This window comes from Dysidea avara, chromosome 9 (genome assembly GCF_963678975.1).
Source record: "Dysidea avara chromosome 9, odDysAvar1.4, whole genome shotgun sequence".
NCBI classification, from domain to species: domain Eukaryota; kingdom Metazoa; phylum Porifera; class Demospongiae; order Dictyoceratida; family Dysideidae; genus Dysidea; species Dysidea avara.
The window spans coordinates 36,598,305-36,626,048 of NC_089280.1; the positions used below are offsets into that span (position 1 = coordinate 36,598,305).

The 27,744-nt window shown below is 40.9% G+C and overlaps 2 protein-coding genes across 5 annotated transcripts; one reads left to right on the forward strand and one right to left on the reverse strand.

Moving 5' to 3' along the window:
* Nucleotides 1-1,810: 1,810 nt before the first annotated feature.
* On the reverse strand, nt 1,811-19,898 carry LOC136266635 (palmitoyltransferase ZDHHC12-A-like). 2 transcript variants are annotated; one of them, XR_010706202.1, is made up of 6 exons: nt 19,521-19,898; nt 19,310-19,473; nt 19,085-19,247; nt 17,844-17,934; nt 2,644-2,709; nt 2,067-2,207 (listed from the first exon to the last, which is right to left on the reverse strand). XR_010706202.1 is itself a non-coding variant. In XM_066061630.1 (5 exons), exons 1-5 carry the CDS (start codon nt 19,624-19,626, stop codon nt 1,892-1,894), a joined length of 840 nt encoding a protein of 279 aa, XP_065917702.1. In that variant the 5' UTR covers nt 19,627-19,892; the 3' UTR covers nt 1,811-1,891. The 2 variants fall into 2 exon arrangements, 1 of the variants encoding a protein (XP_065917702.1); XM_066061630.1 differs by lacking the exon at nt 2,644-2,709 and having other exon boundaries at nt 1,811-2,207; nt 19,521-19,892.
* Nucleotides 19,382-27,629, forward strand: LOC136266636 (tRNA wybutosine-synthesizing protein 3 homolog). 3 transcript variants are annotated; one of them, XM_066061633.1, is made up of 7 exons: nt 19,382-19,951; nt 19,999-20,067; nt 25,194-25,298; nt 25,347-25,418; nt 26,388-26,496; nt 26,540-26,604; nt 27,390-27,629. In XM_066061633.1, exons 1-6 carry the CDS (start codon nt 19,742-19,744, stop codon nt 26,557-26,559), a joined length of 585 nt encoding a protein of 194 aa, XP_065917705.1. In that variant the 5' UTR covers nt 19,382-19,741; the 3' UTR covers nt 26,560-26,604; nt 27,390-27,629. The 3 variants fall into 3 exon arrangements, with proteins under 3 accessions (XP_065917705.1, XP_065917704.1, XP_065917703.1); XM_066061632.1 differs by having other exon boundaries at nt 19,391-19,951; nt 20,008-20,067; nt 26,388-26,456; XM_066061631.1 differs by having other exon boundaries at nt 19,394-19,951; nt 26,388-26,456.
* The last annotated feature ends 115 nt before the right edge of the window (nt 27,630-27,744 follow it).

Below are 27,744 nucleotides of genomic sequence, written 5' to 3' on the forward strand. Positions count from 1 at the left end.
AATATAGGTTTCCTATACATTTTGCAAACTCTATTATAGTAGGTAAGCTAGCTAGCTATAATGTACTACTTGCCATTTAGGAAATGTCCTTAATATCATGTGAAGTCATGTCATGTGTCCTGAACTGGTGGAGAGGATAATGCACATTGGGACCAAGGGCGTCTGAGTACGTGCGACCAGCGAGGCCAGAGCCCAGCGAAACCCGATGAAGCCAAAACTGAAAGTAGTTAACATGTAATACTTGCCATTAATTTAATGGCAAAAATGGATAGAAGCAACACTTATCTGTATTAGGGATCACACACATTTAACTGCTCTGGCACATCCTTCTTCTGTGGCTGGCTTAAAACCATCCCTCCCTGGACCAGAATTCGTTGTTGGATTACGTCTGTGGCTTGGAGCAATCCTGTTTCCTCTTTCTCCATTGTGCACTTGCCTCTCTCTGTTAGGTTGCTCTCATGGTCCTATGAGAATCCGTTGTCATAACACCCTTGTTAAGATCATTTATAATGCCCTTTCTCAAGACCATCCAGGTGTTTTTAAGGAACAGAGGGCTTTGCATGATGACCTGTGGCCTGGCGATATTTTTCATCCTGAATTTGAACATGGTCGTTCAGCTTACTTTGATGTCTCTGTATGCAACACTATTCAGCCTGTTGGTTCTGATTTTGTTCCATTAGTAGTGGAGTGCTTTGGAGTGTGGACCCCTTTTGCCTTGAAAATGTTAAAAGTTATTGCTGACCACACCACCTCTAGAAGTGGTGTTCCTTCCAAGCTGGCAAGAAAGAACTTACTCCAGCAACTTTTCTGTTGCACTGTGGCAAAGTAATGCTAAAATGATCTTAAGATATTGGGCCCTTCAGGACAACATGTACAGTGATGACGATGACAATCCCCTCTACTCCAAATTAATAGACTCAAATGATAAATTAAACAGTATTATGGAGGTGCTTTTTGGTCAGTCTCCATTGAACACTTGCACACAGTACTACAGCCCAAAGCCGGAGTGCCTCCAAATGTGTAATTTAAAAAATTTCCTGGGGCATGCTCCCAGACTGAGCCTTACCACTTTCACTTTGACACCCCTGATTGGGACCACACTGTCACGGCATGTTTAGGAAATGTGCTGACACATGACATTCACTATACTATAGACAGCCACTTATCCTGAATACAGGAAATGTCAAAGAAATTTCTGAAAATTTGATCTTTCCTGTGTTTCAGAAATGTCAAATCCTGCTATTAGAAAATGTCGTGCCCTATACTACTACTCCATGAAATGGCAAGGAAATGTTTCATGTACACCGAAATATGGAATTTCTGTACATTTACTGGTATTTCCCCATACCTGAAATGCAGCTTTTCTTCCTGGCCATTTACTAGCCTTCAACAAGTTATTATAGTAGAAAATTATTTATCATGTTCATGGTCTCGATTGGCTACTGGAGAATTAGCTAGTATTAAAACTATCATGAAATGTACATGAGATATGAGGAAATGAGTTGATTGTGCAACACTTGGGACATCAAGGTGATATCGCTCTATGTCCTAACATCTCATCTCAGTATTAACTTCCTGAGTGTTGGAAGAGTCATCAAAACTTATGCTCTATATCATGTTACATACACAACATTACCTGTCTTAGGAGATATCAACTGTATGTAGACTCCTTTGTCAATTGCCTAGACATCTGCTGATCAAGTCACCACCAGGCCTGGTCTATACTGAACAGTTTCACAACTACTAAACTGCTGCTATACTGGCTGTAGTGGTAGTTAATATAGAAAAGAAATATATACTCCATAACTGCTTGTTTTAATTTGTATCAGGAATTAAAAATTGAATTACACAAATTACGGACTAACAAATACACTAAAATACATTATTATTATCATCTATATATTCCCTTGTTATAAACAGTTTCCCAGTTTCTGCCAATCTGTCGGCAATTACAAAGAAATGTTGATACATTTTCAAAACAGCCCTCGTCAAATGGGTTTGTGAACATCTCAAGATTCTTCAGATACAATATACGTTGTCGTGACACCTGTTCCCATGTTGTTTGACCAGTCAACATCAAATAAGTATGGTAACATAGCAACATGGTGATTGCTAGTGTTGCCAAGGTGATGATGATAAAACAAAGTAAATTAACAGCATTCGTCTTGATCCAGTCCTCAAATTGCATGTGCCATTGAAGGGAGCTCCTGAAATGATAGAACCCAACTAACAACGTAATACCACAATGTGGATAGCACAACGTTACACCCACTGAGCAAAACCCGACTACATTTTCCCCATACTTTCTTTTATGACTTTGTTGTCTATAGATGAAAGGATTGGTAAAGTTTCAGTGTTATCTGGTAAGTTATGGCAATAGACAGAGTAGGAACAGCAAACAGTCAATTGGTACAGTGATATACAGAAAATAAATCACAGGCACTGAGTGCAACAGGCTATTGAGACGGGACTTATCTCAGTTGTGTTCACAATGAACTGGGGCATTCATAAAGGTACAGTTTTGGCCTATCTTGCTTTTAAGCAAGAAGGTTGTTCAACAGTAACGATGACGATATTGTTACATTATACTGTGAAACACACATAACTCATGTTTGTACAGAGAAGAAACAAAGATATTCTTACTCTCCATGAAGAGGCAAATTCGGTAGTCTATTAGATATTTCAGTTCGAGTATTGTTTTATTGTTTACTAAAGTAATTAAAACATACGTAAAAATTATTTTAGTAGCACACGTTACTCAATGCATTTCAACACAATTTATCTCAACAAAAAAATTTGCTTAGTACATCACATATTACAAGTGTGGGGTTAGCTACTTTCAATCTCATTAAAATATTATACATGATATCAGTAGCCATCCTTGACGTGTGCATGTTCACAATTAATAAAAAACAAGAATTATTCAACCTTCAAAATTAAAATGACTGTTCTATTACAGTATTTCAACAGAGCTCTGTATATAAACGAACTGAGCCATTGGTGGGTGTTTGGAGAACTGTAAGCTCTACCCATTCGTGTAGTATACTACTACTAATAGAACTGTTACATAACAATATATTGCTGCTATCGTGATAAAAGCATGAGAATAACTGTATCCAGGCTATTTTTACATATTGTGATATATTGAGTTGATTTGACTGATTTATTTATTTTATTTATTTATTTATTTTTATAGAACTTTGTGTGGGCGAGATCAAAGGAAAAGGTGTACTTTAAATTTCATAAAGTACACTCTCAGCCGACCAACAGCTTCATCGACCACAAAGAGTGCTTTATTCGTTCAATAAAGCACTCTTTGCGGTGCAATAAAGCACAGTTGCCCACGTGCTCTAGTGTAGGCTAATAGCCTGCGGGGCTCACGCCAGTACGACTAATCACCCAAGCCGGTGAAGGCTGATAGCCTCGCCACGCTGAGTGATCAATCACCCCAGCCAATACGAGTTCTACCACTGGATTGCTTTTATAGACATACCTAAATGCTTCGATGATGGGTGGGAGAAGGTAACGTTGCTGTTACGTTTGTTAATGTAAACGCACAAGTCCTGGAGATATCACGGAAATGTTTCACTATGTGACTCACAATGGTATCAATTGAGGGTTGCGAGCAAAACCTGCCAAAATACGTGATGAACGTCTACCATGCCAAACTATGGTGAACTACACGTGAATTACTTTGTTAAACTAGTTTGTGTGCATTCAGGCTGCTAATAATTCGTGCAACACGTGTTAATTACGAGTGCTAGTGTATGGTGAAGCTACACGACTATAAAGTTCCATAAATCATTTAAAGCATAGCCTTGCTCGTGCTATATGAAAAATAAAGCACTCGGCGCTTGGCCTCAATGCTAATAAAGCACTCAGCTTCGCCTTGTGCTTTATTGGCATCTCGGCCGTGCGCCTCGTGCTTTATTTTTCATATAGCACTCGCGGCTATGCTTTAACATATACATATTGATTTGAGTTCATGATATAGCACGATATATTGCTTACAACCATTAATGTACGTAGCTGTCTTACAAATGCAGCAAATTACAAGTTGCATGTGATTTTTATACTTAAGGGGTTGATATAGGGATGGACACAACAATATGAGCCAGAGAAAACTTGTACTTACATGGTTTTTCTAATTTGCACACAATATCATGATAATATCCAATATTGATAATATCAAATATTGTGATAAATACATACATAATATATCATGGTACACTTTTTCATTACTGCCCAACCCTAAATATCAGCCTTTAACCTGTTCTCATATTATACAAGTGATAGCAGCTTAGTATAATTGTAATTTAAATAATTAATTAATGTATGTGAATAACTAACTATAAAGCCTATGGATATATTCATTATCATGCTGTGATTAAAGAGATGTTTCTATTCTATTTATTGCCCTGGCATGTCCACAAGTAAAGGTAGTCTTGTGCCCAGCCGGGTTCACACTAATGCGCAAACACCGTCTGGTGACATTGCTTGAGTTTCTTGGGCCCGGAAGTGCGATCCAGCCAAAATATTGGCTGGCCAATCAGAATCAATGAGTTGCACAATCGCATGAATGTATTGGAAGTAGACGAAAAAGCAGACGATTTAAGACGATTTATCAGAAGTTACTCACCTAGGTTGTTCAAGATGTTTGTTGTCAAGTTGTGTTTTCTGATCTCACCTTATGAATCGTGACTCGACGTTTCACCAGAAATGACCTCTTCCAATACAATAAATGAAGAGATCGCATCTAGTAAATGCCCTATTCTGAGTTTTACTTTATTCCTAATCATTTTAACAATTATGCAACTCCTCAATTCTGATTGGCCAGCCAATATTTTGGCTGGATCGCACTTCCGGGCCCAAGAAACTTGAGCATGACTAGACAGTGTTTGCGCATTAGCGCGAGCCCGGCTGGACACAAGACTAATGTAAAGGCAAGATGTGGCACAGAATATAGACTGGTGTGTATTAATAACAAGTGTAACAGGTCTTGCTTTGTATTCTAATATTATTGTTGTATTCTAATTGAAGTTCCCCCTTAGATTGTTCACATGATTGTACTCGTGGTTGTGTCGTATTGTCAATTGTTCGTTATACTAGGCCGATTACATTGGTGCCAAAACCCCAGACAATAATATGGCTACAGGAGGAGGTCTTGCTCTACCTGAACCGCTGCACAACAAAGATACCAAATCATAGTTTAAGCAATATGAGGTGTGCTCTCTGGTTGAGATGAGATGCTGGAAAGCAGCTCTTACAACTGCCGATGTTCCTTAGAGGCAGAGTCTGGGTGATACTTGATTTGTTAAGTGATAAGGAGACAGAGACACATATGACCATCTTAAAGCCGCCATTTTGAGTAGAATGTGCACAGATACGGAAGAAGATACATAAAATAGTTGCTAGTGAGCATCTGTTGTGAAGACAATTACGTTTAGATGAACTTGCTCGTGACTTAGAGAAGCTACTAGACCTGGCCATTCCAGGCTTCCCCGTTCTTGTAAAGGATTCAGAACTGCATTTTCACCTCATTAACTCATTACTGGAGCAAATATCACTTCAGCTGAAACTACAACCAAAGGTCAACTACAGTCAAACCATTGCCAAAGCCAGGGAATTACAACTGATCTACAACAGATTGGAGGAATCCCAGAGCCTCAACCAATCCCTAGTACTGGTGATGGGTGACTGCAGAAGTTGGAAGAGGCAATACAGGTGATGTCAGAACAGCTCACAGCCCTCCAAACTCAGCAGCTCAGCCAGAAACCCATCCGATGCTTCAAGTGTGGTAAGCCAAGCCACATTTCACGTCAATTTAGAACCCGCCCTCAAATTGAATGTTACAGTTGTGGAGGCCGAGGACACTACACCAAAGATTGCTGGAACCAGGGAAATGTGAGAGGGGGTGCTCAGAACTATCAAGCAGGGAGTGCCTCCTGTCCTTAGAAGATGCTCGCATAACAGAATGCTTACCAACACTTGCACACACCAAGCACACACTTAAAGTAGCCAAAGTCACTGAAACAATCGACAGTCGTCCTATTCTAATTTTATTGGCCCTGCTCCATTATCTGTGGTAGAGACATATCAGTCACAAACTTGCAACCCTTACATGGTTTCCAGTTAGTCAATGCTGATGGAAGATGTATCTTTCCTCCTGGGACATCTGTGATGTCAGTTAGCCTTGGAAGCCTGCAAGTTGTTCATGGTAATTGATGACCTATCAACACCTGTCATCTTTTGCTGTGACTTTTTAATGAAGTATAATATCATCATTGACTTTGGCAAGATGATAGACTACTGTACCACGAACCCTGGCTTTCAGCTGAAGTTACTTACAGCCAGCACTGTTTCTTGTAACAAGCTAATATTGGATGAGGAATTACCACAGGCTATACCAACTATAGCTAATTGCTCTCAACAACCATCTTTTGACTAGCCAACAGATGTTCACCCTGACCTCCATGATGTTAACTCAGACCACAAGCAGGGTCCACAAGCTACTATTTTCCGAACAGTTGGGGAAAACTGATGTAACCAATCATGTGATTGACACTGGCAATGGCAACCCTGTAAAGGTTCCCCACGTCCCATCCCATTTCACTAAGTAGAGAGGGTTCACAATCAACTCCGGGAAATGGCACAGGAGGAAATCATCAGGCCAAGCAACAGCCTCTGACGTGCACCAGCAGTTTATGTCCCCATGGAGAACTTTGTATTTGGTCCAACTGAACCACGTCACAAATGGACTCCTATCCGGTTCCCTGAGCTGAGGGACCACAGCTCAAACTTGCAGGTAAACGTATCTTCTCCAAGCTTGACTTGTGCAGTACTTATTGGCAGTTTCCTATACACAGTCATTCAATTGAGAAAACAGCATTCTGCCCGGGACCTGGCTTTGAACTCTGGGAACTTACAGTGATGCCCTATGGCTTATCTGGAGCCACCCAAACCTGCCAACAGGGCCTGGACACAGTGTTACAGAACTGTAAGTATTGTGTAAATAATTGTGTGGATAACATTACTGATCTACGCAAGATGCTGGGACAACTAATGGAGGCTGGTTTTACCTTGAAAGGTTCTAAATGTTCCTTTGGTATGAGCACTGTCACTCACCTTGGATTTCAGTATTCTTCAAATGGTGTGACCCCCTCGCCAGAGAGAACACAAGCTGTTGCTAATTGGCCACCTCCAAAATCCACCAAAGAATTGAGGTCATTTTTGGGATTAGCCAACTTTTACAGGCGATAACAAATATTCAGATATCACAGCCGCTCTCACCCACCTTACCAGCAACAAAGTACATTTTCCTGGACATCAGAGCACCAGCAAGCTATCGACACTCTACGCAATGCTTTAGTCTCTCCACCCATCCTGGACTACCCAACCAAAACTGACCAGTTCATCCTTAGTACAGATGCTTCGGATTTGGGGCTAGGTGCAGTCCTCTCCACGGGGCAGGGTACTATAAATGAATATACCGGTAGAACACTCAGTCCAGCAGAAATCAAATACAGTACCACAGGAAAGGAATGTCTTGCAATAGTTTGGGCTGTTCATAAACTCCGTCACTATCTCTTGGGAACACCATTTACTCTGGAGACAGATCACAAGCCCCTCCTGTGGTTGGAATCAAGCCATGCCCGTTCTCAACGATTGGAAAGGTGGTCACTGGAACTACAGGCCTACAACTTCACAGTGCAACACCGTCAACTTACAGGCAAACTCCCTTTCCAGGCTTCCCATTTCACTTGTAGTCCTAGAACCTTCTTTCACTGCACAGCAACTTAGCCAAGCACAGAGAGTATTATCAGTTGTGACTGGAGAACACTGATACTGCCAATAACAGACAGTGGAACAAATTTCCTTTATGCCTCTACCAACAACTCTGGTTCCAATCATCCCTAAAGGTAGCGGTGTCATGTTGTGAAGTGAAGTCTCCCACAATGGTAGAACAGAAGTATAGTGTGCCATTCTCACTTTACAAATTGCTCATGACAAGGGGGTACACCAAGGTGCAGATCGCACACACTGTCACAAATTGCTTACTGGGTAGGTATAAGCAAAGACGTGTCACTGTTTGCCCCAAATGCCAGTACACAAAAGCTCCGGTGGGACAGCCTGTTCCTCTCCACCAGTGATTGCTTCCAAACCTTGGGAATTACTTGCAGTGGACATCCTGAAGGTGCCAATATCCTCACCAGGTAACCAATACTATTTCTCAAAGTGGCCATTTGCACGGGCTATACCTGATCAGAAAGCTGATAGAATTGTAAGGATCCTATGTGATGAAGTATTTACACTAGTTGGACCACCACGCAAACTACATTCAGATCAGGGCTGGAACTTTGAAAGACACATACTCTCAGACCTTTGTAAAGTGCTCCATGTGGCAAAACGCCATACCACACCTACCATCCATGGGAGACGGCCTAGTAGAGTGCATGAATAGATTGCTGTTGAGCCTTCTACGTTCCTTTGTAGAAAAGGAGGGGGACTGGGAGCAACATCCACAATTTCTATTGTACATCTACCACACCTCGAAACACTCTTCCACTGGTCTTTCTCCATTTGAAATTATCTTTGAATCCAATCCTCCATCTCTGCACATCCCTGATTTTCAAACAACTGCTATCCTAGATCCAGGTGACTATGTTTCTGGTATACAACAGAAATTGATGGAATCAAGAGAATTGGTGGACACCAACTTGATTGAATCTGCAAGCAAAGAACACTTCTACAACAGTTCCCAACTTCCTCAGTTCAAGAAGGGCCAAAAAGTGCTACTGAACAATCCCATGAAAGAGAAACTAGATTCCCGTTGGACAGGTCCCCGGGTGGTACAGCATCAAGACAACACAACTTTACGAATCACGAAAGGTAGCAGAGAGCAGATTGTTTACGTTAACTGGGTTACACCCCTACTAGAAAAGAGGAAGTGGATGTTGAGTGTGCAAATTGGAGTCCCCCACTATTTCACCATCACTCTCAGGAGGGCCCTACAGAATCACTTGAAGCACCAGAGGACACTGATACATCTGAAGTACCTAGTAGCTCAGGTCAACAACTGCCCACAACTCGAAGTGGTCATGTGGTTCGACCCGTGGACTACTATGGTTATGACAACTGAATTATACAATAGTATTGTAACTTCTCTAATGCGCACACAAATACACCATCTGTACATACTACCAAGGGGGGAGGTATGTAATACAAGTTTAACTACAGGTTAACTTAAGGCGAAGCATTGTTTGTTGCCGCCATGTCATTCAAACATTGCAGCATGTGACAAAATAAAGAGCGATAATCAGGGGCAAGTGGGATATTTTACCCGCTGTTTTCTAGAACCCAGTTCAGAGTGTCAGCTTGCCTTTTGGCTCATCAACAGTATCATGGACCCTTCAGGAATTCCAGGAAGCTGTGTACCTCCTATGACGTCATTGCCTGTGCTTGTTGTGAGCATGTCAGTATCAGTGGTTTCGTCAGCAGCCCCCGTGGTCACTTCTACCCAGGCAGCTACTTCTGCTCTGGCTACAGTGTCTCAGTCTACCTTGTCAACAAGTGCAACCTCAGCAACGGTTAGACTGTGCCTCACCCCCAAAAACCTGTCCAGTATTGCCACAGCGGTAGCAGGAATTTTGGGACAACCCCTGTCCACAACCACTTCAGCCCCTCCATGTATGGCTCAAGCTCCACCTTCGACTTCAGGAGGTAGCTCTGTAATAATGTGTGTTGTTGTTCTCCCCTGTTTATAGCGTAGCTTATGTCAGGAGCCACTTCTATCTCCCGCCTGCACTCGTCCGGGCAGGATTGTAGGAATTTGTCCAGCGCAGCACACTCTACCTGATACGTTTGTGGCATCTAAGGGTCTGCGAAGGGTGCGTGGTAACATCCCAATTGCTTTATGTAGTGTAGTGCACTACTGTGCAGCTAGTCTGCTGTTATTTCTGCTGTTTTCCAAAGGTGGCCGAAGGGCTGGACCACCCCTTCCAGTGGACCCCTCATTAGATCTGCAGGGACCACTCCCTCTTCCTGTGTTGAGTCTACCAGGCCCTCCTCAGCTGACCCATGTGCCTTCGTCGTCACTTGTGGTCACTGAAGACATCCCTCCTGTACCACTGTGGCTCATTGATAAAATTTGCAGATGGGAATTTGTGGACCTGTTCCAGCTCCTGATGGGCTCCGATCCTGGTGAGGGTTCCTCCTCGATGATGGATGGTCACATCATTCTGTCACATCCATATGGCAATGCCTCTTCAGGCAGGAAACCCCACCCACCATCACGGATATAACCAGCTAGCTGCAGGCCTTCTCATGGTTCATGGTAGTGCTGTTGTCCACCCTAACCACATCAGGAGAGGAAGCAGCAGGTCTAGCTGCTCACCAGCACCTCATCTTCCAGTTGGCCCAGGGCTTGGGTGGCAGACAATGGTTGGTTTACGATTGGGAATATCGGGAATGGGCAGCAGCAGTCTGTAAGTTTGGGGAGAAGTATATCTCTCCATCTATGGGAGGTGCCTGCCCCGCCCATCAGCTTCAGTGTAACAAGATTCCCTGGCCTCTGAGGTTCTGGTGTGTTATAAGTGGAACCAGGGGAACTGTCAGCGACCCAGATGTAAATACCTCCACGTGTGTTCAGAGTGCAGGGGGCTGCATAGGAGGAGTCAGTGCCACTTGAGGAAGCCGTGGAAGTAATCTCTGGCCTCAAGTCACATCTAACCAGTGTTTAATTGATCAATAATACTATGTTTCATGTTCAGCCTGTTACACAGTGTTTCATGTTCAGCCTGTTACACAGTGTTTCATGTTCAACCTGTTACACAGTGTTACATGTTCAGCCTGTTACACAGTGTTACATGTTCAGCCTGTTACACAGTGTTTCATGTTCAGCCTGTTACACAGTGTTACATGTTCAGCCTGTTACACAGTGTTTCATGTTCAGCCTGTTACACAGTGTTACATGTTCAGCCTGTTACACAGTGTTTCATGTTCAGCCTGCTACACAGTGTTTCATGTTCAGCCTGTTATACAGTGTTACATGTTCAGCCTGTTACACAGTGTTTCATGTTCAGCCTGTTACACAGTGTTTCATGTTCAGCCTGTTACATAGTGTTTCATGTTCAGCCTGTTACACAGTGTTTTACACAGTGTTACATGTTCAGCCTGTTACACAGTGTTTCATGTTCAGCCTGTTATACAGTGTTTCATGTTCAGCCTGTTACACAGTGTTTCATGTTCAGCCTGTTACACAGTGTTTCATGTTCAGCCTGTTACACAGTGTTTCATGTTCAGCCTGTTACACAGTGTTTCATGTTCAGCCTGTTACACAGTGTTACATGTTCAGTCTGTTACACAGTGTTTCATGTTCAGCCTGTTACACAGTGTTACATGTTCAGCCTGTTACACAGTGTTTCATGTTCAGCCTGTTATACAGTGTTTCATGTTCAGCCTGTTACACAGTGTTTCATGTTCAGCCTGTTACACAGTGTTTCATGTTCAGCCTGTTACACAGTGTTTCATGTTCAGCCTGTTACACAGTGTTTCATGTTCAGCCTGTTACACAGTGTTACATGTTCAGCCTGTTACACAGTGTTTCATGTTCAGCCTGTTACACAGTGTTACATGTTCAGCCTGTTACACAGTGTTTCATGTTCAGCCTGCTACACAGTGTTTCATGTTCAGCCTGTTATACAGTGTTACATGTTCAGCCTGTTACACAGTGTTTCATGTTCAGCCTGTTACACAGTGTTTCATGTTCAGCCTGTTACATAGTGTTTCATGTTCAGCCTGTTACACAGTGTTTTACACAGTGTTACATGTTCAGCCTGTTACACAGTGTTTCATGTTCAGCCTGTTATACAGTGTTTCATGTTCAGCCTGTTACACAGTGTTTCATGTTCAGCCTGTTACACAGTGTTTCATGTTCAGCCTGTTACACAGTGTTTCATGTTCAGCCTGTTACACAGTGTTTCATGTTCAGCCTGTTACACAGTGTTACATGTTCAGTCTGTTACACAGTGCTTCATGTTCAGCCTGTTACATAGTGTTTCATGTTCAGCCTGTTACACAGTGTTTTACACAGTGTTACATGTTCAGCCTGTTACACAGTGTTTCATGTTCAGCCTGCTACACAGTGTTTCATGTTCAGCCTGTTACACAGTGTTTCATGTTCAGCCTGTTACACAGTGTTTCATGTTCAACCTGTTACACAGTGTTTCATGTTCAGCCTGTTACACAGTGTTTCATGTTCAGCCTGTTACACAGTGTTTTACACAGTGTTACATGTTCAGCCTGTTACACAGTGTTTCATGTTCAGCCTGTTACACAGTGTTTTATGTTCAGCCTGTTACACAGTGTTTCATGTTCAGCCTGTTACACAGTGTTACATGTTCAGTCTGTTACACAGTGCTTCATGTTCAGCCTGTTACATAGTGTTTCATGTTCAGCCTGTTACACAGTGTTTTACACAGTGTTACATGTTCAGCCTGTTACACAGTGTTTCATGTTCAGCCTGCTACACAGTGTTTCGGCCTTCGTTAAAACCCGGAACGGACTGGACCGGACCGGACCAGAATTTTATTGTTGAGGAGCGCGTATCCAACTAAAATAAATTTCGGTGCGCTTGCAAGGGATACAGGACGTGGACTCTGTTCTTCATTTGCACTCAGGGCACGATTGTCTACTGATATCCAGAGTGACTGATGGTGATTTCGAAGCAAATATAGAGTAAAGTATCAATTATCGGATAATATGATGTTCGGACAGCTGCCATTCACTTCCTGGGAATCCTGCAGCTTTGGTTATTGTACCAAAAGGTAGGCTACACCAAGCAATAATTATCCTCCAATAATCAGCTTTGCATGATTAAAAGCTTAAGAATTACAGCCAATAGTATGCTTAGTCCGATAAAATCTATGCTCGGATAAAACTATCAGTTGTCGGACTTTGATTTTTACTACCAGTAAACAATGTCCAATTTATTTCAAATTTGTTTGCAATATACCTGTACTCATTAGCTATTAATGGCCAAAAAATGGTTTTGTTATCTTTAGTATAGAGGGAGTACGAGCCTTCCAATTTTTAGCGGTATTGTCGGATGCCCACCGCTTTAATTTAGCCATGCCCACCAACAGAGTTCATGGTTTTTGCAACAAATTTACCAGTGCTAAACCACAGAAGAAGGTAAATAAATATCTTTCGAGAGTAGAGGTGTGTTTTAAAGTTGATATTCAGGATATTTCTATTGGAACGCAGTATTTTTGGCTTCTAAATGAAGGAGATGCACGCTAGGTGGAAAAATGAAATTACGAGGCACAACTTTCTGACCAACCACATTTGTTAGTCTTGGTGTCTCAATCACGAATACCACCTAGAAATGAAAAGATGTTCCATTTTCTACCTTCTATGGATGCACAAAGCAACATTTTCGTCCTTTTTGTTTCACCCATATAAGGTAGAGAAAGAAAAGCCTTTCAATTTCCGTGACAGTATTTGTGATAGGACACCAAGACTAGCATATGTAGGTGGTCAGAAGGTGGTTTTGCATAACTTCATTTTTCCACCTTGCGCGCATCTCCTTCATTTAGGAGCCAAAAATTCTGCATTCCAATGGAAATATCCTGAATATCAACTTTAAAGCACACCTCTACTCTTGAGAGATATTTATTTACCTTCTTCTGTGGTTTAGCACTGGTGCATTTGTTGCAAAAACATACAAACTCTGTTGGTGGGCATGGCTAAATAAAAGCGGAGGGTGTCCGACAATACCGCTAAAAATTGGAAGGCTCGTACTCCCTCTATGCTAAAGATAACGAAACCATTTTTTGGCCATTAATAGCTAATGAATACAGGTATATTGCATACAAATTTGAAATAAATTGGACATTGTTTACTGGTAGTAAAAATCAAAGTCCGACAACTGATAGTTTTATCCGAGCATAGATTTTATCGGACTAAGCATACTATTGGATGTAACTCTTAAGCTTTTAATCACACAAAGCTGATTGTTGTAGGATAATTATTGCTTATTGTAGCCTACCTTTTGGTACAATAACCTAAGCTGCAGGATTTCCAGGAAGTGAGTGGCAGCTGTCCGAACATCATATTATCCGATAATTGATACTTTACTCTAGTCGTATACTGGTATATATACAAGTTTGCGAAGCGGAAACGTAGCGTATTACAAGGACTGGATACTCTCACCGTAGCTAACAATGGCGGCGACATACAAGCTAGCCAAGACTGGTCATAGATAATATAGCTAACTGGACTGATCTGTATACATACCGTACGCAAGGAAATTTAGACTTAAGAAAATTTTGACTATAATCAAACCCGATTCGTCAAATTCTCTCGCGTATAAATTTCCTTGCGTACGGTATGTAGATCAGTCCAGGTATATTATTTGTGACCAGTCTTACAGTAGCTAGCTTGTATCTCGCCACCATTGTTAGCTACGGTGAGAGTATCCAGTCCTTGTAATACGCTACGTTTCCGCTTCGCAAACTTGTATAAATACCAGTAGCTATATACGACTATATTTGCTTCGAAATCACCATCAGCCACTCTGGATATCAGTAGACAATCGTGCCCTGAGTGCAAATGAAGAACAGAGTCCACGTCCTGTATCCCTTGCAAGCGCACCGAAATTTATTTTAGTTGGATACGCGCTCCTCAACAATAAAATTCAGGTCCGGTCCGGTCCGGTCCGTTCCGGGTTTTAACGAGGGCCCAGTGTTTCATGTTCAGCCTGTTACACAGTGTTTCATGTTCAGCCTGTTACACAGTGTTTCATGTTCAACCTGTTACACAGTGTTTCATGTTCAGCCTGTTACACAGTGTTTCATGTTCAGCCTGTTACACAGTGTTTTACACAGTGTTACATGTTCAGCCTGTTACACAGTGTTTCATGTTCAGCCTGTTACACAGTGTTTTATGTTCAGCCTGTTACACAGTGTTTCATGTTCAGCCTGTTATACAGTGTTTCATGTTCAACCTGTTACACAGCGTTTCATGTTCAGCCTGTTACACAGTGTTTCATGTTCAGTCTGTTACACAGTGTTTCATGTTCAGCCTGTTACATAGTGTTTCATGTTCAGCCTGTTACACAGTGTTTTACACAGTGTTACATGTTCAGCCTGTTACACAGTGTTTCATGTTCAGCCTGCTACACAGTGTTTCATGTTCAGCCTGTTACACAGGGTTTCATGTTCAGCCTGTTACACAGTGTTTCATGTTCAGCCTGTTACACAGTGTTACATGTTCAGTCTTTTACACAGTGTTTCATGTTCAGCCTGTTACATAGTGTTTCATGTTCAGCCTGTTACACAGTGTTTCATGTTCAGCCTGTTACACAGTGTTACATGTTCAGTCTGTTACACAGTGTTTCATGTTCAGCCTGTTACATAGTGTTTCATGTTCAGCCTGTTACACAGTGTTTCATGTTCAGCCTGTTACACAGTGTTACATGTTCAGTCTGTTACACAGTGTTTCATGTTCAGCCTGTTACATAGTGTTTCATGTTCAACCTGTTACACAGTGTTTCATGTTCAGCCTGTTACACAGTGTTTCATGTTCAGCCTGTTACACAGTGTTACATGTTCAGTCTGTTACACAGTGTTTCATGTTCAGCCTGTTACACAGTGTTTTACACAGTGTTACATGTTCAGCCTGTTACACAGTGTTTCATGTTCAGCCTGTTACACAGTGTTTTATGTTCAGCCTGTTACACAGTGTTTCATGTTCAGCCTGTTATACAGTGTTTCATGTTCAACCTGTTACACAGCGTTTCATGTTCAGCCTGTTACACAGTGTTTCATGTTCAGTCTGTTACACAGTGTTTCATGTTCAGCCTGTTACATAGTGTTTCATGTTCAGCCTGTTACACAGTGTTTTACACAGTGTTACATGTTCAGCCTGTTACACAGTGTTTCATGTTCAGCCTGCTACACAGGGTTTCATGTTCAGCCTGTTACACAGCGTTTCATGTTCAGCCTGTTACACAGTGTTTCATGTTCAGCCTGTTACACAGTGTTACATGTTCAGTCTGTTACACAGTGTTTCATGTTCAGCCTGTTACACAGTGTTTCATGTTCAGCCTGTTACACAGTGTTTCATGTTCAGCCTGTTACACAGTGTTTCATGTTCAGTCTGTTACACAGTGTTTCATGATCAGCCTGTTACACAGTGTTTCATGATCAGCCTGTTACACAGTGTTTCATGTTCAGCCTGTTATACAGTGTTTCATGTTCAGCCTGTTATACAGTGTTTCATGTTCAGCCTGTTACACAGTGTTTCATGTTCAGCCTGTTACACAGTGTTTCATGTTCAGCCTGCTACACAGTGTTTCATGTTCAGCCTGTTACACAGTGTTTCAAACAAAGAAAACTACAAGAAGAACCTCTGCAATCAGTCCAGTCACAAAGGAAAACTCAGGTGATTCCCATTACAAATGCAGAGAAGGCATAACACAGTGCTGCAAATTGACACCTCAGCAAAGGTAAACAGCACACAACAGAGGACACTGGTAAGTCCATGAAGCATACATTGTATATACTGCGGTATGACAAAAGGTACCTGTTGGGCTAAAGTGATGGCAAACAGTCAAAAAATCAACCCTGTAGCATTAGCCATTATCGAGTTATGCTTGTCTGAAGGCATCAGTTCGAATAGACGAATACAAACAAATGTTCTAATAGAACACACACTTTATGCAAAACACTCTAACAGAATGGTCACTCCCACAGTTAGGATAACAGAATTTTAGATAATCAATGGCCAGATAATGGAGGGACCACTGTACATACAAAATATTTAAAATATTTGAGGGATGTAATTTTTGTGGAATTAGTGGTTGCTTGGCTTTCTGCAAAATTTTCATCAACAATTACCAGGTTAGCCCTATTCTTTCTAATAGGTAACCTCAGTGAAGAGCAACTGATCCTTGAAAATAAAACTGCAAAAATTACCTCAAAAAATTGTACATATATGCTATTGGAGGCATTTCAGGTCGTACTAAAGGCATCTTGGGGCTTGGTTATACCTCCCAATACTGTCAAGGTGCTATGAAGGTATTGTGAAACTGGTTTCTGGTCAATATTATTTTGAGAAATGTTCTATATATGGTACTGTATGTATGATAAGGCAGTTGTAACACACAAGGTACCATAGCTTCATCTCACTTGACAGACCATTGTGAGAAGACAATCTTTAGGCTAACGTACTCACCATGCTAATGTACCAACAAGACAACCCATCAAGTGTACCACAATTCAGAAATTGAGATACTCTAATAGAGCAGTCACTTTAAAATTCATGTGTTTTGAGTATTGCTACACTATCACAGTATATATAACTGTGGGAGTAGCTACCGTAATTATAACACACAGAGTGCTGTCTACACATTGCCCTGTACATGTACTTGGTGTGGAGTAGATAAAGGATAAAGTTACATTTCACACCGCTACCTTGTACCACCACTAGTTTTTTTCATTCCTTCCCCAGTACTGTTAACTTGTAGCGTGTACAAAAAATTTTTAATGTTGGCTATAGTGGAACCACACCATAGAATGTTAAAATCACTGAGCAATTTGGTTGGATGCACCAGTGTTCTGTAAGACTGGTACACGTGTATATTGCAGTTGTCACCACACTGTCGCTCGTGTATACTATAAGGACCATGAAGGGAAACAAGTTAATCAAAACAACCAGGGATTGATTTTACAATTCACTTGTATCATTGTTACTAACTATAATCAATCAATACAACCAGTCAGTAACATTTAATAACATTATCACAATATTGGGAATTCAAACTCAAGTTAACAGCAACTTACCACCCTATCTTGACACTCCAAACTAATAGTCCTGATTCAACCAGTAGGAAAAGCCAGAAGAATCGATGGTTCCTCTCACCAACACAGTTACCTAACAAGACACAAGATACAATGTCATGTTACAAACTACACTGTGCTGGTAAATCTAGTGAAATGTAATTATGCAGCCTCATAGGGGAATAATACACACAATGGGCATTTCTTAGTGTCAGAGATCTAGCACACAGATCTTCGTGGTTCACTCGGTTTTTACAACATGAAAATCTGAAGGCGTGGTCTCTAACTGACTTGGAAATGAAAGTATTTTATATCATCGGCTCATAGGTGGAGTTGTTGTGGGATTGGATTAGATGTCGTTACTATCTTTAATATGAGTGTGGAAGACGGAACATTTTTTTGTCAAAGAGCTGAAGAGAAATCAAAGCTAGCACCTCATCGCTTCTTCCTGGACACTAGTGAAGATAATCATCTCAACAAGGAAACTGACCACTTGCTGCCATCACACGTGCCATGGCATCACAGTGAAGAACAGGTAAATTAACATAACAGTTGGCTTGACTGATTACGATGATGACAAGTTGTCATTCAGTATTTATGGCACAACACTACACCCACAACAGCAGTATAATAGCCAGTATATGCACCACACCCACATTACAAATAATCCAAAATAGCTATTCTACAAAGAAGATTACCCATCTAGGCATCTGGTAAAGAGCTTATTAAAGACGAAACATGTTTAAAACACTCTAGAAAACAGATGGACGATAAACAGAATTTTCTGTGATATTACTGGACTTCTCAGTTCATACTGACAAACATAGCTACAACGTACAGTACCTCCCGTATTCAAATTGCTTTAGGCATGCCCATAAAAGGAATGGAGTGGTCTAACTTGTTTGGGTGATTTCACCCACTATAAGCTATTAGTCTGTAATATGTTTGGGGGAGCATAACAAATCAATGATCGAAAGTGAGATTTGCAATGCCTGAGGTCTTTTCTTACTAGCAGGTTTTTAACCAGCTAGCAGGCCTCTTAGTAGATCTCCCAAGATCAAAGCATTCTATGGGTACCATTTTCTATTTGTACTAAAATGATGGACACCATTTGCTCCCAATATTCATACCATGTTAGAATAGATTGTAGCCGAACTAGCATATTCTATCATGGAGTTTTATAGCATGATTTATAGTGTGTTGCAACTATACAAAAGTCCTAGTTTCTAAAGTAACATACTCACCCAGCCAGGGGCAGTGGTGATCAAATCGTTGCACACAACGTCCACACAGATAACAATGCTTCACTCTCATTGGCTGAATTGTGCAGCATAGACGACAATATCTGCTACCAACAGCAGCTGTCTCCTTAGCAACCTCCCCAGTAACGCTGTCACCAGTACTCAACTGGCACAAGCAAGCAAAAACATCAAACACACCATCAAGAACAAGTGCCAATATCAATTAACCTTTTGATCTGGTAGTAGTTTCTCGTGGTCGGAGTTGAGATTCTTCGGTAAATACCCCGGGTTCATTAGACTTGCAATAAGGTAAAATAACGAAGATACGAACAACAGTACAAAGAATAAATAGAGGTAACAGCACGCTTGATTCACCCAGGCCTCGTGGAGATCTGTAAATTAGTTAATCACGATATGGTGGGCGTGAATGAGAACTTACCTGAGCGACCATTAGATAATTGGACATAAAATATCGTTAACGTTAAAAAGAAGTGAAAGAATCTAACCCAGCTGTCCGCCTTGCAGTTACAACAGCAACACTTCATGTCTCCTTAGTAATCCTCGCTGCTATATATCTTTATGGTGTCACGACCTAGACGTAATCGTGTGATGTGTGGGGTGCCAGGTGACGCCAGGTAAACAAAACCAACAAAATGGAGGATGGATGATGCGGGGGCGAGTGGCGGAGACAAGTCGTCCAGTAGCTCTGCTTTATTTCAACTTCGTAAGGAGCAGATATTACGTCAAGTGGACCTCAGCAGGAAAGGCTCCATTGACAATTACATAGTGTCATTGGTGGAGTGCATTAATACGAATCCGAATTACGTCACTACCAGTTCTTGCTCAGGACGAATAGTGATATATTGCGAGGTGAGGTTGTCCCTTGTTTAGTCTGCTTAATATGGAAGATGTGTTAGGGTGGGCAGAAGAAGAAAGGGTGTCAATGGTTACTGGTTAATCATAAACAAGTTACACCAGATGAAGTGGTGAGCTGTGTGTCTAGATCTGTCCCGTCCCATATGTGTATTTTGTCCTGTATGCATATGGGCATATCCTACCCCATACGTGTACACGTGTCTCGTACACGTATGGGGCCCCATATTACTATTACTAACACTTTACAGATTACTAACACTTTACAGTGACCAGCACTGAAGGTCTGACAACATGTGCTGCAGCCTTAGGATTACCTAACCTAATTTCAAGGACATATAGCATAGCTCCTACATTTGTCTTGAACCATAGGACGTATAATTATATATCTATATTTCGGCTATAGTGGCATGGTCTAAACGGTGGCAACTTAATCTGAGTCCCCAAAAGTGTGAGGCTTTATCCATCATGAACAAGAGGAAGCTGATTTCCTTTACTTATCTATTGACAGTCAACCAGTTCGGTGGACCAATCTTGTGAAATACCTGGGTATCCATATAAATGATAAATTGCAGTGGTCCTCCCAGTGTCAATTTGCTGCCTCAAAGGCCACCAGGGTTTTGAATGTTTTACGACGTACTATGTTGGGGTGTGATTCAGAAGCCAAATATAGAGCTTACAAAGCTATTGTTAGGCCACTGTTGGAGTACACTTGCGTGGTTTGGTCTCCTCATGCTGTGAAAGATGTGAACCTGTTAGAAGCTGTTCAGAGGCGTGCTGCATGGTGGGTTTGTGGCAGTCGCTGGAACCAAACTACGCACTCTTCCTCATGATGTGTGCTATAGAAAGCTGTGTTTACCATCCTTATCTGCCAGGCGGGACTATTTGTCGGTGTGTGCTCTTCAGGACATTCGTCATGCTGGTTCTATTAAGTTTTCAAACTATTGTACATACAACACTATGCCTACGCGTAGCCATCATCTTACCCTCATATCCCCACCTTCATCAATCAATGCTAGACGATACTCTTATTTTGTCCGTGTTTGCTTTGTGTGGAACAAAGTACCAATCAGTATTCTGGGAATTGAGAGCTGTTCTGTTTCTCGCCACGCTATTTACAGACATTTCTGTTGTAATTTTAAATGTAATTTATTTGTTGTTTTGTAGATGTAATTATAATTGTTGTTTTGTTTTGTAAGTGTTATTTTGTGTGTGTGTTTTGTTTAGTGGTTGTATGCGTTTTGTATTAGGACAGTACCTTGTACAGGCTTGCCTTTTGTACCGTTCCTTCCCTTGTGGTAAATTGATAATAAATAAATAAATAAATAAATCAATCAATATTTTTTGAGATGCTGAAATGCTGTCACTCCCTGTTGTTTCGAATGTGAAGTCTTCAATGGTATGCAACTCCCATAAACATTCTTCACTTTCACCCCTAGTCTACATTTTCTACTTGGAAAAACTTCTGAAAATCCAAAATCGTTATGGTTGGGCTATATAGTTGTAGCCTAGCTAGCAAACTCTGCATGAAAATACATATAGCAAATTACACCTTAGAACATCAGATATCATACCCCTAAATAGCTTATCATTACTATCGTGATAGTGATGTGTAACAGAGCTATGGACATTGTTATAATTAACCTGTATATATGTGTATACTGAGAGATGCATTAATAAGAATGGTAGAAGAACCTCGTGGGCCAGTCCTTGTCCTGTAATAGGGTACCCCAGCCTGTTATAGCTGCTATTACTATCATCTTCATGATTGACTATCACACTATTGATAGAGACTAAATGTTTTGTTACAAAAAGCAGTGAAAATATTGTAGGGTCAGGGTGTAAGGGGGTGTCCACCAGTTCTGGGGGCTGAAAATTTCAATGACAGTAGTTTGTGACCCAGTTTGGGAAAACCGGTCTTATTGCCTATTTAAAAGTATCGAGAAACGACGGTTTAAAGTATTCAGTGTGATGTAGCTTGCCAATGGTTGGAGCTACTCGTACCAAATTTTCACACATTTTATACCAAGTCCTTACCTTCCACAGAATCCACTGTACAAGTAACCAACAGCTAAGTTTCACATTTTAGATAGTTTTTGAACCAAGGTTGACTATATCAGGTGAGCTCCAAATCCCAAAGGAGCCTGACTATGGTGGCTGACTAATCAACCCAACCAGTAAGAGCAAAACCACTGGATTTAATTTATAGACACACTTGAAGATTTCGATGATGGTTGCTTGTGGTCAGCAGCAGTGAACGTTCTTAGTATGTTTTACTCACATAAACAGACGAGTCCTAGGAATATCACGGAAATATGCTTATTAAAGTACCACAATCAAAAACTTTTCGTATTGAGAAGATGGATTAGACTCACAAAACAACTAATGAAGGCTCAGCACAGTGCAACGCAGGCGAAACACAGGCGCAGTGCCTATTCTACTGATGATAACACTCCTTCGTGAGTTTCTAATTGTTTCGTGTGTCTTGTGTGTACCTCAAGTAGACAGTTATCTATACCAGATAAAGCACTGCCTTTCACTTGTGCTATACGGGAAATATAGCACTCAAAAAGTGGTCTCGAGATGAAATATAGCACTCAGCTTCGCCTCGTGCTATATTTGTCTCTCGCCCACTCTTTTCGTGCTATATTTCCCGTATAGCACTCACGGCAATGCTTTATCTAGTACATATATTATACTTATAACACGGTTACAAGGGATATGACAAAAATACACACACCAGTATATTTTTGTCATCCCGAGTAATCGTGTTATAATATTCTACACCCCAGTAGATGAAACGATTATAGATAGCAATTTATAGTGAAACAGCACCTGCTGAAGATCGAAATCAGTAGAAATTCTTGATGGATCAGACATTTTAGACTCTTTAGCGGTGCCACGCCCATCTACTCGCAACTCAGTGAAGGAGACAAGAGTTAGTAAAGGAGATAAGAGTTCATCGAAAATCCTTCTCCTTGCTCACAGTGCTCAGGTGAATAATTCTTGGTTAATAGGTGCTTGTTATTAGAGACTTGTTTACCGTTTAGATAAGGATTTCGTAGAATATATGGTAAGCATAGCCACAAAGCGTGGTATATCTCTTTATATACCACAGTTTGCCGTTATATACCACAGCACGGCATTTTGATCTCAACCACAGGTGTAGTATATATAAACTAGTTGTAACTACATACGGTGTAGATGCTACTTGTCACTATTTGGCTACACATTTCATGTAAACTAGTGCTAAAACGAATAGCAATTTTTACTATTCGAATAGTTGTGAACAAAATGACTGAGTATTCTATTATTCTTTAAGCTTATACTTCTATTGAATAAGTACTGAAACCTTTTGTTAGGGAGCAAGGTAAAGCCTAAGAGCTATTTCTATTTGTTGTAAAATTGAATTTCACATCATAGATACATCACTCCATTCACAATCTTAAGTGTCAAGGCTGGCTTTTCCATCTGAAGACAGTGTACAAAGTGTTAACTATTATTCGAATAGTGTGTTAACGAATCAAATAGTGTCATGCCGACCAAACAGTCAAACAACCAAATAGGGATGCAACAATACAGGTAAATACCATATTGCATATTGCCTTTAAAAATATTGCAATATATTGCTGTATTGTAATATTTGGATTAGGTCCTTTGGTGATGGTAAAGTGCTATACTTGTGTAAATAACTCATGGATTAGCTTCATAAGATACGGCAGATAACATTAGTGTCATGTGGTGTACACCCACCAGTCAAAAGCTGCTTATAATGACCAACAGTTATTAAATAGGTATTACAGTACAAGTAGGCAATACTACAACCAGTACTGTTTGTTTAGGACATGTGGCTTCTGAAACATCAACAATTACATTCTGGTGGCTTAGATGCATATCGTCCAGGAGGGTGGCAGCTGAATAGGCTAACTATACACAAGCCACAGCTCATTACAACGCTGCAATATTATGCAATATATGTGACTGGATTTTGGAAAAACGATCCAAATCGCACATTAGAAGTTCCGAGATAGACGGTTTTAAAGAATTGAAGCCAGCATAACTCTCCAAGGATAGCAAGCACGCGTATGAACTTTGCACAAAAGATGCATCAATCTGTTACCTTTCAAGCCACTTCCAGTACTTGTAGCTGCTTGTACAGTTTCCCGCCAAATAAGATAGAAAATCTGAGCAGTTGGACGAGCGAAGTAGTATCACGAGTGCTCACAAAGGGGTGGAGGCTGGGGGGTGGCGGGGAGGGCAAAAGATGGACCTCAAAATGGAGGCAGACCACGATTGGAGTCCAGACACCAGATTACAGGGCTGTGCTGGCTCCTTAGTGGCTGATATGTAGCAAAATCAGCAGAGAACACGTCTGGCCAACATTATAAAGCTGTCCACCAGTAAACCACTGACTCTTGCCAAGCCAGGTCCTTCACAAGGCCTGAAACCGCCATTTGAGCACTCCACACCACCCAGAAAAGACGTGTGTAAAAACCAGCCTCGTGTAGTTTGAGTAGTGCTGAGGGTCAAAACTTGTAGTACGATAGTGTAGCTATCCACTGGTGGTGTTAGTTTGATTTTGCCTGATGTGCGATTTGGATCGGTTCTGTAAAATCTGGTCACATATTGTAACACAGCAATATATTGCAATAAGCATTATATCGATATGTTTCATCACTTGTATTGTATTGTATTGTGATAGAAAATATTGCAATATATCTTTGCACCCCTACAATCAAATAATCATTTCAGCACTAATGCAAACCAAACCTGAGGTTAGGTTAAGAGGGCTTCCCACATAAAGTATAACAACAAATCTGTACTGCCTTGTTCATTATCAGCAACTCTCTTTGATCTATTAAGGAATTCACACTCATTCCTTTGATGTAATACATCCTGATGTAAACATGGTGTGTTATGATTGGTTGGACCACCAAATAAAGTGAAGTTGGCTTGTTAGTAAAATTACCCAATTCATACCAAGCCATTCATCAATTCAAAATTTTGTTGATCATGTAGAACTCCATCACATTTGTGGGTAGTTGCCACCATAAGCATATTGTTAGTTGTTCCTAATATGGGATTAGGGAGATGCTAGGAGTAGGGATTGTCATCATTGGGGGTCTAGGAGTAGGGATTGTCACCACCGGGGGTCTAGGAGTAGGGATTGTCATCACCGGGGGTCTAGGAGTAGGGATTGTCATCACCGGGGGTGTCACCAGATTCTTTGTTGTGTTAGGTTAGTTGCTTGTCACAAGAATTACCAGTTGGATATGTCATCTTCAAGTTTGAACCATTTGTTCTTCATGTGTTGTGTGCTACCCTTGAGGCCGCCTCTGACATGGTGAGCAGGTGTGTACTGTTGCTATAGTAACCATGCCATGCCCTGCAGCACCAGTTAGCAGTGATGTCCGGCTTCAGGAATTCTGGAATTAGCATCAGCAAGAAGAATAAAATTATGTTGGTAAGTTGAGTTTGACCACTATACATGTAATACAGCAAGTTCCTGCCAAATTTTGAACATTTATATGAGCACTTCATTGGTCCAATGTGAACACAAAGTGGCATCCATGGATTTTTCTCAGCAGTTTTGTGGCCAATACACTTAAATGGTCCAGTGAAGCTGTAGATGATTAGTTTGGCTCTTGACTAGATACTTTAACTTTTCTGTTTATTAACCTCCATGCACTTTATGTTCCGCTCATGGTGATGTGTTGTCCTGCTAGATTCAAGTGATCATCAAATAAAGAAATTAAGAGAGTAGCTTTGTGTGCATAATAATGATATTACAGCATGTAGCTCACCCTTAAAGTGATGTCACTATTTGAAGGGTTTACCGTATATGACCATATTAAAGCCGGGCTCAAATACACGCAGGGGCTCAATTATACGCCGGGTACAACTAGGGGACTGTCATAATAAACGCCGGGGCTCATTTAAACGCCGGGGTGCTAATGACATGCACTGAAATAAATGCCGGGATTCTAAACTCGTGTCAGCTGCTAACTAGTCTACAGTAATGTCTCATCACCAGTATTATGATGTCTTGTCTTGTTCGACTATGCCTTCTCTTCTGCTGATGGCCATAGCGTATTTATAGTCATCCTTCCGCCTGACTTCCAATGTTTCACCCAGCAGAGGAGTCCAAATGGTTTTATGTACGTGATGAGCTATGGATTTGGTATTTCGTAGGTACTTGTACTGGCACCTGTCATTCTCAACGAGTGGCTAGTAAGAAATAAACGCCCGGGTCCAAATTAACGCCGGTCTCGTTTAAACGCTGGGTCAAAAGTGATTTATAGGAAATAAACGCCTGGGCTTCTATACGGTCATATACGGTATATTTAGTTTTTAGTAAAAGGTACTATGGTTGAAGAACTGTACTCAAATTTGGTATTCTGAAGTTGTAACAGATGATGTCTGATTTATGCAGGCTGTCAGGAGCACGTTAGTGTTGGAGGTACCGATTGCTGTTGGTGGGAAGCTGATGGTTGATCATAAGGTAGGGTATGACCTTTATCATGATGATGATGATGATTATGGTATGACCCTATCATGATGATGATGATTATGGTATGAGTGTAGTACCTGTCTCATCTGGTTGAGGTTGCTAATGACAAAATGGTGGATAACAACAACAGGATTGATAGGTAAGTGTTTGTATCAGAGGAACACATTAAATTTGATGTGTGATTACCAAATACACTTATACTGTTTGGATAATCGAGGGTTTGGATAATCATGGTCCTACTGTACTGATTGTTAACCCTTTGAATCCGGTAAGCCGATATTTAGGCTTTGACACATGTCTCTATACAAACTACACATTAGAAATATCCCACAGCCACTACATCCCACAGCCACTACATTACTCATCATGAATATGGCACCAAGCATTGATGAAGTTGGGTAAAATGTACCACTTAGAAAACAGCTTTCTTCATGAGATATCCATCATACTTCATTAAACAAGGAATATCTTTACCATACTTTGTGCTATGGCCTTAAACTAATCCCCATTAGAATCCTCATGCATTAAGAATCTAGTGGTATACAATAGATCACGTGATCTTGTAACGGACACTCGAAACAATTTCATATGACAATAAAGAGTACTTTTGATATGAAGCGATCGATGGCAGATGTCACCTTTGCCAGAACTTGATGGCGTTTTCTCTGATACGTTTACATGCCATGAAATTAAGTTTCATTTCATGTATAACAATATCTTGTTGTACAGTAACAGAAACCTGGTCTCTGCCTATTATATGCACTTACATTATGTCATGTTCAAAATTAATTCCAGATTCCAAGGGTTAAGACATCATCACAATGATTGCCAACTTCCATATTTGGTTGTGCAATCACTTAGCAGTTGTGTAGGGCTATGATGTGTGATCAACCTTGTACTGAGTGTATTCTAATATATTCACAGGTTTTATGATCTAGTAAAGCCGAGAGGAGCCTATATATCTCCAGTGACCAAAAGTAAACCATCTGGGGATCTACCAGGGGATTTCCCTGTAGTTGATGATGAACTTCATGACAACAGTGTTTGTAGAATTGAAAATGATAAGAGTTGATTGTGGGATTTGGTTTATATGATTGACAGATTTTGGTTTTATTGGTGGATATCTTGTTTTCACACTAATTGTTATACATAACTAACAAACAATGGAGTGTTCGGGGGTGATATGTTTAGTAGGATGTGGTAAAATGAATAAACTACTACTTTGTGTGTCTCTTTCAGACCATTTGGTATATGAGTCATATACAAATAAGGTTTATAC

What these genes read in the sequence shown, in the direction of transcription:
- LOC136266635 (XM_066061630.1), bottom strand. Translation starts at nt 19,626, where the DNA reads ATGAAGTGTTGCTGTTGTAACTGCAAGGCGGACAGCTGGGTTAGATTC. An exon ending in ATTATCTAATGGTCGCTCAG is followed by an intron (nt 19,474 to 19,520) that starts GTAAGTTCTCAT and finishes ACTAATTTACAG; the next exon opens with ATCTCCACGAGGCCTGGGTG. An exon ending in AACTACTACCAGATCAAAAG is followed by an intron (nt 19,248 to 19,309) that starts GTTAATTGATAT and finishes TGCTTGTGCCAG; the next exon opens with TTGAGTACTGGTGACAGCGT.
- LOC136266636 (XM_066061631.1), top strand. Translation starts at nt 19,742, where the DNA reads ATGGATGATGCGGGGGCGAGTGGCGGAGACAAGTCGTCCAGTAGCTCT. An exon ending in GAATAGTGATATATTGCGAG is followed by an intron (nt 19,952 to 19,998) that starts GTGAGGTTGTCC and finishes AAGATGTGTTAG; the next exon opens with GGTGGGCAGAAGAAGAAAGG. An exon ending in AGCTGATGGTTGATCATAAG is followed by an intron (nt 26,457 to 26,539) that starts GTAGGGTATGAC and finishes GTATGAGTGTAG; the next exon opens with TACCTGTCTCATCTGGTTGA.